The sequence below is a fragment of the Triticum dicoccoides genome, chromosome 3B, assembly GCF_002162155.2.
Source record: "Triticum dicoccoides isolate Atlit2015 ecotype Zavitan chromosome 3B, WEW_v2.0, whole genome shotgun sequence".
Classification (NCBI taxonomy): Eukaryota; Viridiplantae; Streptophyta; class Magnoliopsida; order Poales; family Poaceae; genus Triticum; species Triticum dicoccoides.
This window is the reverse complement of record NC_041385.1, coordinates 617,302,417-617,317,927: the sequence shown is the minus strand read 5'-3', so window position 1 is coordinate 617,317,927 and position 15,511 is coordinate 617,302,417. Positions and strand designations below refer to the sequence as shown.

Here is a 15,511-nt window from a genome sequence, read left to right as displayed (position 1 = left end):
TGCGCGGGCAAAGGGGTTTGGAGAAGTTTCCAAAAAAATTCCCGTGACTATATATAGCCCGACCCTATCGGTGTGACCGAGTGGAACAACTCGGTGGCACCGAGATGCATAACTGTGTTCAGTTACAGCAACTCGGTGTGACCGAAAAGTTCTAATCGGTTGCACCGAGATTGAAAACCTAGATCGACTCAGTGATCTCGGTAGGACCGAAATGGAGGAATCGGTCAGACCGAGAATCACAAAGAAGTTTTGGAAGTTTAAGTCTATGACTAATCGGGGACTCCGAGTGCTCCTCACACAGAGTGGTTCGAATCTGACTTGATCAAATTTTGTGATGTAGCATGAATAGAGTTTTAGACAAGAAGAGCATAGATAGCTAGAGAAAGTTCTTAGGCATTCTTGTCCATCCACTTGGCCAAAAGAAGGAAGAACCAAACAATCAAAACAACAAGTGGATGTCCTTGAATGAGTAAAATATGCACCAACATGCTCACACAATAAGATGGCAAATGAAATATGTGGCAAAGCATGCACAACCAATTCTAGCATCTATCAAATAATTTGGCGATGACTAGGTCATCTATATATGAGTATATTGACTTAGGAGTCAAATGATAAACATTTGGTCATAGGTCATACTCATCGTTTAAGCCCAAGTGGGGTTACCACTTTTACATAATGCATTGATGTGTTCACACCATTAGAGTTGCTTTGACTCAAATCTTAGAGTTAAGCTCCCCCTAGATGTGAGATCCCCTTTTAGAGGGATGAACTAACCTTGGGTTTTGTCGATGATGACTTCATGTAGGTGTTGAAGATGTGGATGCTCAATGTTGATGTAGATCATTTGGAGCAATCCGTTGGAGTGAGTTGCACTTTCAACATACCTACATGGGTTAGTCCCACAAGGAACAAACAAGAATATCCATAGACATAGAGTGATGCACACACAAGATGATGTCCATGAAAACATTAGGTTACCTTGTTCCTTGCCTTACCAACATGAGGGTTTGTGACTCCTTGAACTAGTGCAAGATGTGGAAGTTGACTGCACTTGTCCTTGCCATAATAATATGAGTGAGAATGTTGGCGGAGTCACCCTCAAGAACTCTCTAGTTCTTCTTCTTCGGGATCCGCATCATCTTGATGGAAATCCTCGGAGTTGTAGTTGTACTTGATGAAGTAGAACTTGATGTAGTCTTGGGAATCCACTTGACCGAGACCTTAGGTGCTTCTTCAAATGCATCAATCTCTTCTTGAAGCTTGTCCTTGCCTTTGTTCTTATGGTCTTGTGGTGGAAGATCATCTTGAGCTTGTGTTCCCTTGAAGGAAGTGGGATCATACTTCTCTTGTTGAGGAACAAACTTCATCTTGGGGTATTGATCTTCTTCCCACTCAACTCCATTGGCATTGAACTTTCATTCAAAACCAAAACCTTGATTCTTCCGGTGCCTTCCTTGCTTGCGTACAATTTCCTCGAATTGCTTACTCCCGGCAAGGCTCTTGTAAACACCTTTATCTATAATTCCCTTCAATAAGCTATTTTCTTGCTCAAGTGTAACTTGGCTAAGAGAATCATTAGTGGAATCAAGAGAACTACTAGAAGCAACAATATTGGATTTGACATTATTATTGTTACTACTAGAGGAAGTACCTTTCTTGTACTTGTTACTAGACTTGACTTGAGGCATGTAAGTAGATAGGAGTAAACGCTTGGCAGTGTAAGAAGGACTTTTCTTACGGAGATCATCATTGATTGCTTTTAAGAACTCATGCTCTTGCTCAAGATTGAGCTTTTCAAAGCGTAACTTCTCATGAGCCCTTAAAAGTTCTCGATGATTTTCGAAGATAGTTTCATGAGCTAACTTAAGAGTGTTTAGTTATTTAGTTAGAAGCTCAATCTTCTCCTTATCATTGTCATTCGTTTTATCTTGTTTAGCATGATTAATTGACATTTCATCATAGTATCCATCACTAGAGTTGTCAACAAGTAAATCATCATCCACAAGCAAGTCATCTTCATCACTATTGAAATCAACATACTCAGGATGTGTTACCTTTGGACCTTTGGCCATGAAGCATCTTCCAATTCTTTCATTTGGTGAATCAAATATGTTGTAGGAGTTGGTTGACACAAGTGCTAGACCGGCAACACCTTCATCTTGAGTATATTCGGAGTCGGAGTGATAGCTTCTCTCGGAGTGTTTGTCGGAGTCGGAGCCGGAAACCCATTCACCAACATGAGCTTGATGTCTTCGTTTTGTGTAGCTCCTTGATGACTTGTCCTTCCTTTTCGAATCTTTGCTTCTCCGTGAGGTTCTTCGTTCATAACGATCATCTCTACTCCTCCTCTCTCTTGGTGGTGATTCTTCTCTTTTGCTTCTTCTTTTTGGAGAATCTTCTCTTCTTTTGTAGGGTGCCGTACACTCATTGGAATAGTGTCCAGGCCTCCCACAATTGTAGCAATTGCGCTCTCGACTAGAAGATCTTTTGTCATGGTAAGACCTTGACTTGGAGATTCTCTCTTTGCTTCTACTCTTGTAGAATTTGTTGAAGTTCTTCACCATTAAGCTCAAATCTTCATTGATGGTTTGTTTCTCACTTGATGATGTGGGGGCTTCACTTGAGGCTTTGTAAGCACCACTTGACTTGTTATGAAGTTCCTCCTTATCCTTGAGTGACATCTCATGAGCAACAATCCTTCCAATGACTTCAGTTGGCTTGAGATCTTTGTAGTTTGGCATCATTTGGATCAATGTGCACATGGTATCATACTTTCCATCCAATGCTCTTAGGATCTTCCTGATGATGAATCTGTCAGTCATCTCTTCACTCCCTAAGCCGGCAATCTCATTTGTAATAAGAGCAAGCCTAGAGTACATTTCAGCGACACCTTCACCATCCTTCATTTTGAACTTGTCAAGCTGACTTTGGAGCAAATCCAACTTGGATTCCTTGACGGATTCAGTACCTTCGTGCATATCAATCAAAGTGTCCCAAATTTCTTTTGCATTCTCAAGACGGCTGATTTTGTTGAATTCTTCCGGGCACAATCCGTTGAAGATGATATCACAAGCTTGAGCGTTGTATTGCAGCATCTTCAATTCTTCCGCATTAGCTTCACGGTTCGGCTCTCACCCATCAAAGAATTCACCTTGCAAGCCAATACAAATAATAGCCCAAACAGCGGGGTTATGTCCAAGAATATGCATTTTCATCTTATGCTTTCAACTAGCAAAATTAGTGCCATCAAAGTAAGGACATCTACGGTGATAATTTCCCTCGCTAGACGCCATACTCTCCTAGGTTGTGAAACCAAGGCTATGACCACCAAAAGCTATGGAAATCAAAGCAAATGGAGATCAAAGCTCTGATACCACTTGTAGGACCTTGAAGTATGTCTAGAGGGGGGTGATTAGACTACTTGACCAATTAAAAACTTAACCTTTTCCCAATTTTAGAGTTTGGCAGATTTTAGTTATCTTAGGACAAATCAAGCAATCATCACACTATTCAAGCAAGCATGCGAAGAGTATATAGGCAGCAGAAATTAAAGCATGCAACTTGCAAGAAAGTAAAGGGAAGGGTTTGGAGAATTCAAACGCAGTTGGAGACACGGATGTTTTTGGCGTGGTTCTGATAGGTGGTGCTATCGTACATCCACGTTGATGGAGACTTCAACCCACGAAGGGTAACGGTTGCGCGAGTCCACGAAGGGCTCCACCCAAGAAGGGTCCACGAAGAAGCAACCTTGTCTATCCCACCATGGCCGTTGCCCACGAAGGACTTGCCTTACTAGCGGCAGATCTTCACGAAGTAGGCGATCTCCTTGCCCTTACAAACTCCTTGGTTCAACTCCACAATCTTGTCGGAGGCTCCCAAGTGACACCTAGCCAATCTAGGAGACACCACTCTCCAAGAAGTAACAAATGGTGCGTTGATGATGAACTCCTTGCTCTTGTGCTTCAAATGATAGTCTCCCCAACACTCAACTCTCTCTCATAGGATTTGGATCTGGTGGAAAGAAGATTTGAGTGGAAAGCAACTTGGGGAAGGCTAGAGATCAAGATTCATATGATAGGAATGGAATATCTTGGCCTCAACACATGAGTAGGTGGTTCTTTCTAAGAAATGGTAAGTTGGAAGTGTAGGTTTAGTCTGATGGCTCTCTCCACAAATGAAGAGGAGGTGGATGGGTATATATAGCCTCCACACAAAATCTAACTGTTACACACAATTTACCAAACTTGGTCGGGCCGATTTAGTAAACCTAGTGACCGTTAGTGATTTTCGGTGGGACTGACATGCAACCCGGTGAGACCAATTCGGTTAGGGTTAGGGCATAACGTAATCTCGGTAAGACCGATTACACAAACTCGGTGAGACCGATCTTGGTAATAAGATTTCCAGAGAGTTGGTCAGGTAAACTCAGTGGGACCGATTTACTCTTTTCGCTGAGACCAAAATGTTACAAAAGGGAAATGGAGAGTTTACATTGCAATCTCAGTGGGACCGATCACTCACTTCGGTTTGACCGAAACGTTACGAAGGGAAACAGAGAGATTACGATCCCATCTCGGTGAGACCGAGATCCCTATCGGTAGAACCGATTTGCCTAGGGTTTGTGGCAGTGGCTATGACATTTGAAATCGGTGGCGCCGGATAGGAAGAATCGGTGTGACCGATTTTGGCTTTGGGTTTAGGTCATTTGTGGATGTGAGAAAGTAGTTGAGGGTTTTTGGAGCATATCACTAAGCACATGAAGCAAGAGGCTCATTAAGCAACACCTCATCCCTCCTTGATAGTATTGGCTTTTCCTATAGACTCAATGTGATCTTGGATCACTAAAATATAAAATGAAGAGTCTTGAGCAATTGAGCTTGAGCCAATCCTTTGTCCTTAGTATTTTGAGGGATCCACTTTCATCATCCATGCCATGCCATTCATTGAGCTTTCCTGAAATAATAGTCTTGGAATAGCATTAGCTCAATGAGCTATATGTTGCTATGAATTACCAAAACCACCTAGGGACAGTTGCACTTTCACCGGCCCAAGGGGCGGATGCGCCCAGCCTTCTAAGGGCTGGTTCCCTTCCCACTACGGCCCATGAGGCCCTCCGAGAGAGGTGGGCCCTCCCGGTGGACCCCCGGAACCCTTTCGGTGGCCCCGGTACAATACCGGTATGCCCCCGAACCTTTCCGGTAACCATATGTCAACTTCCCATGTATAAATCTTCACCTCCGGACCATTCCGGAACTCCTCGTGACGTCCGGGATCTCATCCGGGACTCCGAACAACATTTGGTAATCACATACAAGTCTTCCTAATAACCCTAGCGTCATCGAACCTTAAGTGTGTAGACCCTACGGGTTCGGGAATCACGCACACATGACCGAGACAGCTCTCCGGCCAATAACCAACAGCGGGATCTGGATACCCATGTTGGCTCCCACGTGTTTGATACGTCTCCAACGTATCTATAATTTTTTATTGTTCCATGCTATTATATTACCCCTTTTGGATGTTTATGGGATTTATTTTACACATTTATATCATTTTTGGAACTAACCTACTAACCGGAGGCCTAGCCCGTATTGCTGTTTTTTTGCCTATTTCAGTATTTCGAACAAAAGGAATATCAAACGGAGTCCAAACGGAATGAAACCTTTGGGAGCGTCATTTTTGGAACGAACGTGATCCAGAGGGCTTGCAGTGCAAGTCAAGAAGCAGTCGAGGCGGCCACGAGATACGAGGGCGCGCCCCCCTGTCTTGTGGGCCCCTCGGGCAGCCACCAACGTACGTCTTCCTCCTATATATACCTACGTACCCCGAAAACATATGGGAGGCAGACAAAACACAATTTCCACCACCGTAACCTTCGGTATCTGCAAGATCCCATCTTGGAGCCTTCGTCGACACTCTGCCAGAAGGGGAATCAACCATGGAGGACTTCTACATCAACATCCTTGCCCCTCCGATGAGTTGTGAGTAGTTTACCACAAACCTACGGGTCCATAGTTATTAGCTAGATGGCTTCTTCTCTCTTTTTGGATCTTAATACAATGTTCTCCCTCTCTTGTGGAGATCTATTTGATGTAATCTCTTTTTGCGGTGTGTTTGTCGAAATCCGATGAATTGTGGGTTTATGATCAAGTTTATATATGAATAATATTTGAATCTTCTCTGAATTCTTTTATGTATGATTGAGTTATCTTTGCAAGTCTCTTCAAATTATCAGTTTGGTTTGGCCCACTAGATTGATCTTTCTTGCCATGGGAGAAGTGCTTAGCTTTGGGTTCAATCTTGCGGTGTTCTTACCCAGTGACAGAAAGGGTTGCAAGACACGTATTGTATTGTTGCCATCGAGGATAACAAGATAGGGTTTATATCATATTGCTTGAGTTTATCCCTCTACATCATGTCATCTTGCTTAATGCGTTACTCTGTTCTTATGAACTTAATACTCTAGATGCAGGCAGGAGTCGGTCGATATGTGGAGTAATAGTAGTAGATGCAGGCAGGAGTCGGTCTACTTGTTATGGACGTGATGCCTATATACATGATCATGCCTAGATAATCTCATAATTATTCGCTTTTCTATCAATTGCTCGACAGTAATTTGTTCACCCACCGTAATACTTATGCTATCTTGAGAGAAGCCTCTAGTAAAACATATGGCCCACGGGTCTATCTCCTATCATATTTGCTTCCAATCTACTTTTATTTGCATCTTTACTTTTTGCATCTATATCATAAAATACCAAAAATATATTTATCTTATCTTACTATCTTTATTAGATCTCACTTTTGCAAGTGGCCGTGAAGGGATTGACAACCCTTTATCGCGTTGGTTGCGAGTTCTCAGTTTGTTTGTGTAGGTGCGTGGGACTTTTGAGGAGCCTCCTACTAGATTGATACCTTGGTTCTCAAAAACTGAGGGAAATACTTACGCTACTATTGCTGCATCACCCTCTCCTCTTCTATGAAAACCAACGCAAGCTCAAGACGTAGCAAGAAGGATTTCTGGCGCCGTTGCCGGGGAGGTCTTCGCTCAAGTCAAGACATACCAAGTACCCATCACAAACTCATCTCCCTCGCATTTACATTATTTGCCATTTGCCTCTCGTTTTCCTCTCCCCCACTTCACCCTTGCCGTTTTATTCGCCCTCTCTTTCCCAATCTTCTCCCCTCTCTTGCTTGCCCTTTCATTTGCTCATTTTGTTGGAATAGATGCTTATTTATTGCTAAACAGAGAACCTAAGATCTATGGATCCTCATCCGCTTGCTAATATCTTTAAGAGATCCAATTATGTTGAACCAATTGCTAGTGAGTTTTGTGCACTAGATTATATTTATGAAGTTTTGCTTGAAATTTGTGAATCTGAAAATTATGATGAAGAAATTTATGAAGAGATTCACAATAACTCCTTTAAAAAAAGCATGATTGCAATGATTTTCCTATAAATTCTCTTGATGTCAATTGTGCTAATAATATGCAAAACCCTAAGCTTGGGGGTGCTAGTTTTGCTATGTCTACTACTTGTTTCAATGATCATGATTGGGGTGATTCTTCTTATAACCTTGAAAATTTATTTAAGCCCCTTGATGAATATGAGATTGATAATAGTGTTTGCAATAATATTGAAAGTGGGTTTGGAAGAGTGTCAACTTTAGATCCCACATATTTGGAGTATGTTCAATCTTATGATATTTTTGATAAAAGTGGGTTCGGAAAGGTCATGACTTTAGTTAATGTTAATCCCTTATCTTGGAAGAGTGTCAACTTTGCATGCATGTGGATCATGTTGAGAATATGTTATGTGATAGCTATTTTGTTGAATTTGCCTATGATCCTACATGTAATTATTATGAGAGAGGAAAATATGGTTGTAGAAATTTTTATCTTATTAAATTACCTCTCGTCATGTTGAGATTGCTATCGTCTCTTTCTTCTTCCTTGCATATGCTAGTTTTTGCTTGCCTTGCAAATTTGTTTGCTTATAATATGCCTATGCATAGGGAGTATGTTAGACTTAGATGTGTTTGTCACGTGTTTCATGATGCTCTCTTTGTGCTTCAATTTTTGTCTTTCATGTGAGCATCATTAAAATTATCAATGGCTAGCTAAAAGGCTTTAAAGAAAAGCGCTTGTTGGAAGTCAACCCAATATTTTTCCTTGCTGTTATTTAATAAATTTTGCTTCTACTTTCTGTTTAGATGCGTTTTCATGTTTTATTTAGTGTTTGTGCCAAGTAGAACCTATAGGATAAACTATGATGATAGTTGATTTGATTCTGCTGAAAAACAGAAACTTTGCGCTCACGAGAAACAATTCAATAAATCACAGAAACGAGGTTTTGCATTGATTCGTTTTTCTTCTGATCAATAAACGAATTGTCCAGTACTTCCTATTTTGGTAGGATTTTTAGAGTTCCATAAGTTTGCGTTAGTTACAGATTGCTACAGACTGTTCTGTTTTTGACAGATTCTGTTTTTCGTGTGTTGTTTGCTTATTTTGATGCATCTATGGCTAGTAAAATAGTTTCTAAACCATAGATAAGTTGGAATACATTAGGTTTAACACCAAAATAAATAAAGAATGAGTTCATTACAGTACCTTATGTGGTGGTTTTGTTTTCTTTCACTAACTGAGCTTATAAGATTTCCTGTTGAGTTTTGTGTTGTGAATTTTCAAGTTTTGGGTAAAGCTTTTATGGACTATGGAATAAAGGGTGGCAAAAGCCTAAGCTTGGGGATGCCCAAGGCACCACAAGATATTCGAGGATAGCCAAAAGCCTAAGCTTGGGGATGCCCCGGGAAGGCATCCCCTCTTTCGTCCTCGTTCATTGGTAACTTTACTTGGAGCTATATTTTTATTCGCCACATGATATGTGTTTTGCTTGGAGTGTCGTGTATTATATTAGTCTTTGCTTTTTAGTTTACCACAGTCATCCTTGCTGTACACACCTTTTTGGAGAAGCCAATAAAATTAGAATTTGCTAGAATACTCTATGTGCTTCACTTATATCTTTTGAGCTTGATAGTTTTTGCTCTAGTACTTCACTTATATCTTTTAGAGCACGGCGGTGGCTTGATTTTATAGAAATTGCTAGCCTCTCATGCTTCACTTACATTATTTTGAGAGTCTTTTAGAACAATATGGTATTTGCTTTGGTTATAAATTTGGTCCTAGAATGATGAGCATCCAAGTTGGGTATAATAAAAACTATCATAGAAATTGAATTGGATGCTATGATCAATTTGCTGCTTGATAATTGTTTTGAGATATAAAGTTAGTAATGTTAGGGTCATGCTAGTGGATAATTATGAAATTAAGAAATGCTTTTGTTGAAGTTGGCAAGTCCCGTAGCATGCACATATGGTAAAAGTTGTGTGACAAATTTATTGCATGAGGTGCTCTTTTGATTGTCTTCCTTATGAGTGGCGGTCGGGGACGAGCGATGGTCTTTTCCTACCAATCTATCCCTCTTGGGGAATGTGTAGTAGTACTTTGCTTCGAGGGATAAGTAGACTTTTGCAATAAGTATATGAGTTCTTTATGACTAATGTGAGTCCATGGATATACGCACACTCATCCTTCCACTTTGCTAGATTTTCTTATTACCGAGAAACTCTCGCCGGTATTGAACCCATTATTTACCTTCCTCAAAACAGCCACCATACCTACCTATTATGACATTTCCATAACCATTCTGAGATATATTGCCATGCAACTTTCCACCGTTCCGTTTATTATGACATGTTTCATCATTGTCATATTGTTCTTTGCATGATCATGTAGTTGACATCGTATTTGTGGCAAGGCCACCTCCATAATTTTCATACATGTCACTCTTGATTCATTGCATATCCCGGTACACCGCCGGAGGCATTCACATAGAGTCATATCGTGTTCTAGCTTTGAGTTGTAATTCTTGAGTTGTAAATCCATAAAAGCGTGATGATCTTCACTATTAGAGCATTGTCCTAGTGAGGAAAGGATGATGAAGACTATGATTCCCTCACAAGTCGGGATGAGACTTCAGACTTTATAGAAAAAAAGAAAAAAGAGAAAGGCCACAAAGAAAAAAAGGGAGAGGCCAAAGAAAAAAAGAGAAAAGGAAAAAAAAGAAAAAAATAATGAGAGAAAAAGAGAGAAGGGACAATGCTACTATCTCTTTTTCTACACTTGTGCTTCAAAGTAGCACCATGATCTTCATGATAGAGAGTCTCATATGTTGTCACTTTCATATACCACTGGGAATTTTTCATTATAGAACTTGGCTTGTATATTCCAATGATGGGCTTCCTCAAAATGCCCTAGGTCTTCGTGAGCAAGCAAGTTGGATGCACACCCACTTAGTTTCTTTTTGTTGAGCTTTCATATATTTATAGCTCTAGTGCATCCGTTGCATGGCAATCCCTACTCACTCACATTGATATCTATTGATGAGCATCTCCATAGCCCGTTGATACGCCTAGTCGATGTGAGATTATCTTCTCCCTTCTTGTCCTTACAACCACCACCATTTACCACCATAGTGCTATGTCCATGGCTTGCGCTCATGTATTGCGTAAGAGTTGAAAAAGCTGAAGCGCGTTAAAAAGTATGAAACAATTGCTCGGCTCGTCATCGGGGTTGTACATGATGGGAGTATTTTTGTGTAATGAAAATGAAGCATGGCCTAACTACATGATTTTGTAAGGATAAGCTTTCTTTGGCTATGCTATTTTGATAGGACATGATTATTTGTTAGTATGCTTTGAAGCATTATTATTTTTATGTTTTATAAGCTTTTATCTTGAATCATTTGGATCTGAACATTCATGACACATTAAAGAAAATTACATTGAGAATTATGCTAGGTAGAATTCCACATCAAAAATTTCTTTTTTATTATTTACCTACTCGAGGATGAGCAGGAATTAAGCTTGGGGATGCTTGATACGTCTCCAATGTATCTATAATTTTTTATTGTTCCATGCTATTATATTACCCCTTTTGGATGTTTATGGGCTTTATTTTACACATTTATATCATTTTTGGGACTAACCTACTAACCAGAGGCCCAGCCCGTATTGCTGTTTTTTTTTTGCCTATTTCAGTATTTCGAAGAAAAGGAATATCAAACGGAGTCCAAACGGAATGAAACCTTCGGGAGCGTGATTTTTGGAACTAACGTGATCCAGAGGGCTTGGAGTGCAAGTCAAGAAGCAGCCGAGGCGGCCACGAGATAGGAGGGTGCGCCCCCTGTCTCGTGGGCCCCTCGGGCGGCCACCGACGTACTTCTTCCTCCTATATATACCTACGTACCCCGAAAATATCTGGGAGGCAGACAAAACACAATTTCCACCACAGTAACCTTCGGTATCCATGAGATCCCATCTTGGAGCCTTCGCCGACACTCTGCCGGAAGGGGAATCGACCACGGAGGGCTTCTACATCAACATCCTTGCCCCTCCGATGAGTTGTGAGTAGTTTACCACAGACCTACAGGTCCATAGTTATTAGCTATATGGCTTCTTCTCTCTTTTTGGATCTCAATACAATGTTCTCCCCCTCTCTTGTGGAGATCTATTTGATGTAATCTCTTTTTGCGGTGTGTTTGTCGAGATCCGATGAATTGTGGGTTTATGATCAAGTTTATCTATGAATAATATTTGAATCTTCTTTGAATTCTTTTATGTATGATTGAGTTATCTTTGCAAGTCTCTTCGAATTATCAGTTTGGTTTGGCCCACTAGATTGATCTTTCTTGCCATGGGAGAAGTGCTTAGCTTTGGGTTCAATCTTGCGGTGTTCTTACCCAGTGACAGAAAGGGTTGCAAGACACGTATTGTATTGTTGCCATCAAGGTTAACAAGATGGGGTTTATATCATATTGCTTGAGTTTATCCCTCTACATCATGTCATCTTGCTTAATGCGTTACTCTGTTCTTATGGACTTAATACTCTAGATGCAGGCAGGAGTCGGTCGATGTGTGGAGTAATAGTAGTAGATGCAGGCAGGAGTCGGTCTACTTGTTATGGACGTGATGCCTATATACATGATCATGCCTAGATAATCTCATAATTATTCGCTTTTCTATCAATTGCTCGACAGTAATTTGTTCACCCATCGTAATACTTATGCCATCTTGAGAGAAGCCTCTAGTGAAACCTATGGCCCCCGGGTCTATCTCCTATCATATTTGCTTCCAATCTAGTTTTATTTGCATCTTTACTTTTTGCATCTATATCATAAAATACCAAAAATAGATTTATCTTATCTTACTATCTTTATTAGATCTCACTTTTACAAGTGGCCGTGAAGGGATTGACAACCCCTTTATCGCGTTGGTTGCGAGTTCTCAGTTTGTTTGTGTAGATGCGTGGGACTTTTGAGGAGCCTCCTACTGGATTGATACCTTGGTTCTCAAAAACTGAGGGAAATACTTACGCTACTATTGCTGCATCACCCTCTCCTCTTCGAGGAAAACCAACGCAAGCTCAAGACGTAGCAGTGTTCCACGATGATCTCATCGGATGAACCACGATGTCGAGGATTCAGGTAATCCCGTATACAATTCCCTTTATCAATCGGTACGTTACTTGCCCAAGATTCGATCGTCGGTATCCCAATACCTCGTTCAATCTCGTTACCGGCAAGTCACTTTACTCGTTACATAATGCATGATCCCGTGACTAACCACTTAGTCACATTGAGCTCAATATGATGATGCATTACCGAGTGGACCCAGAGATACCTCTCCGTCATACGGAGTGACAAATCCCAGTCTCGATTCGTGCCAACCCAACAGATACTTTCGGAGATACCTGTAGTGCACCTTTATAGTCACCCAGTTACATTGTGACGGTTGGTACATCCAAAGCACTCCTACGGTATCCGGGAGTTACACAATCTCATGGTCTAAGGAACTGATACTTGACATTAGAAAAGCTTTAGCAAACGAACTACACGATCTTGTGCTATGCTTAGGATTGGGTCATGTCCATTACATCATTCTCCTTATGATGTGATCCCGTTATCAATGACATCCAATGTCCATAGTCAGGAAACCATGACTATCTATTGATCAATGAGCTAGTCAACTAGAGGCTCACTAGGGACATGTTGTGGTCTATGAATTCACACATGTATCACTGTTTCCGGTTAATACAATTATAGCATGAATAATAGACAATTATCATGAACAAGGAAATATAATAATAATCATTTTATTATTGCCTCTAGGGCATATTTCCAACAAGCGGCACATGCATCGTGGTTGCTGTGGACGAGTGTCGCACCGTACCTCCCGTGTCTATGACCGCACCATCCGCCGTCAACATTTGCATGCCCGCACCCTGCGAGCGGAGAAAGAAGCCGACTCACGAAGCTCGACGAGATGGAGTCCAGCATGTCTGCCCCGCCACCATCATCGAGGAGAAATAGAACATGGGAGGCCGCCGCCGCTTGCACCGAGGAGACACTGGCGTACACACCTGGTGTCTTGCCCAGTGGCAGGCCACCATCGAGCCCTTCCCCTCCGGCTAAAGCAATCCAGGCGGTTCCACTCCGATGAGCGGCACTGCCGAACATGGGGAAGCGAGCCACCCTCTGCACTGAAGTATATACCTTCGGGGCTCACGGCAGTCCGATGAGCGGGTTGTCGGACATGGGGAGATCTGCCGCGGCCGGCCATAGACTAGTCAAGGGTATCCATGCCATGGGAACGAATATCCGCCGACACCGGATGTAGACTAGTTTTACCTTACCCCAGCATAGTTTTTAGTTAAAAAATATTCAAAATCTAATGAATTTCGTCCGGTTTATATCAAATCCGCTGTGTTTGCATGAATTTGGTTTGGTTAGTTTCAATAGTGGTTGAAATGTATACGTCCAATGTTGGATGATCAGTTACCGCATCAGTGTTCATGGACTGGTCTCCTGGCCGCGGACAAATAACGCAGCAAATTTGCGGGTCATCATTAGAGATGCCTTTAGGAATTTGAAGGTAAAGATTATAGCAAAATTACCCCGCAAAAAATAACATTATTGCAAATTTGAGTTTTAACGGATACGGCTCCATTGGGTGGATTTGGGGATTCCTCTATACCTCTTTCTTCCAGCTTTGCGGTTTGGTCGAGTCACCTGATTAATCACGACAACGCGAATGACTTGTGGGTCCCGAGTTAGTCCAGCATCCACTGTGTGTGAGGTGGAGACGGGCGCAGAGCCACCAATCCTCGGAATCATAAAAGTGCTGGCCCAGCCCAGCGCGCCCATCAATCAATCCGCGGAATCTATTCCCCCCGCAGCAGACGCCATGGCTGCCGCACCGACGCCGCAGCCCTTGCTTCCGGTGACTAACCCCTCCGCCGGGGGCGGCGGCTCTGCCCCATCCTCCGGCGGCGGCCTCACCGACTCCGCGCTCGCCACGCCGGCCTTCCGGCTCTTCCTCAGCAGGTTCTCCGACACGGCGCGGCGCTCGCTCGCCGACCGCCGCCCCTGGACGGAGCTCATCGACCGCTCGGCCATCTCGCGGCCGGACTCCCTCTCCGAGGCCACCTCGCGGCTGCGCCGCAACCTGGGCTACTTCCGCGTCAACTACGCCGCCGTGGTGGCCTTCTCCCTCGCGGCCTCCCTCCTGGCGCACCCCTTCTCGCTGCTCGTCCTCCTCAGCATCCTCGGGGCCTGGTGCTTCCTCTACGTCTTCCGCGCGCCCGACCAGCCCGTCGTGCTCTTCGGCCGCACCTTCACCGACCGGGAGACGCTGCTCGGCCTCGTCGTCTCGTCGCTGCTCGCCTTCTTCCTCACGTCCGTCGCCTCGCTCATCATCTCCGGCCTGCTCCTCGGCGGCGCGCTGGTGGCGGTGCACGGCGCGTTCCGCATGCCCGAGGACCTCTTCCTCGACGACTCGAGCTCTGTGTCAAGCGGCAACACTTCCCACAGGCTGCTCTCCTTCCTCGCGTCGCCCGGATCTGGTGTTTGAGCCTGCGCGAGATCTGGTAGCCTTCTTGGACCAACGAGTTCATTTCAAGTCTGAATCTAATTTCGCGAGATCTGATTTTGGTTTTAGTATGTATCTCCAGTTATGCAAAGATCCGCGTGAGCTGTATTCTCTCGTATTTTGACCAGATGTTAAGCATTAGCAAATTGATCACTGTGCACTATGAAACGATTGAACGTTAGCAAATTGATCCGCATTATTAGCTGTATTCTCTCGTATTTAGCCAGATTGTTCATAGTATACAGGTTTTATGGTTTTCACTGTGTCTGCCTTTGCTGTAGTTTTTTATCAACTTGCTCAAACTAATTCTGGTGCCTGAATTTGGGGTTGTGGTGAGATATTTCGTCGGTCAAACAGCTTCACTTATGTCAGAGCATCGTACACCCGGCCTCCTCAAACGCCTTCTATATCTTTCGGATGTGCTCACAGGGATAGTGTGTGTGTGCGTGTGTGTGCATTCATAGAGATGAATGTATATGCGTGTATATGAGCACTTGCGTCTGTGTATTGTGTTAAG

The 15,511-nt window shown here is 42.9% G+C and overlaps 1 protein-coding gene across 1 annotated transcript; it reads left to right on the top strand.

Annotated features, from left to right (window-relative positions):
* The first annotated feature begins 14,259 nt into the window (after positions 1-14,259).
* LOC119277455 (PRA1 family protein B2-like) lies at positions 14,260-15,254 on the top strand. The gene has a single exon (XM_037558739.1). It carries the CDS (start codon positions 14,311-14,313, stop codon positions 14,974-14,976), a length of 666 nt encoding a protein of 221 aa, XP_037414636.1. The 5' UTR covers positions 14,260-14,310; the 3' UTR covers positions 14,977-15,254.
* Positions 15,255-15,511: the final 257 nt, after the last annotated feature.

What these genes read in the sequence shown, in the direction of transcription:
- LOC119277455 (XM_037558739.1), top strand. Translation starts at nt 14,311, where the DNA reads ATGGCTGCCGCACCGACGCCGCAGCCCTTGCTTCCGGTGACTAACCCC.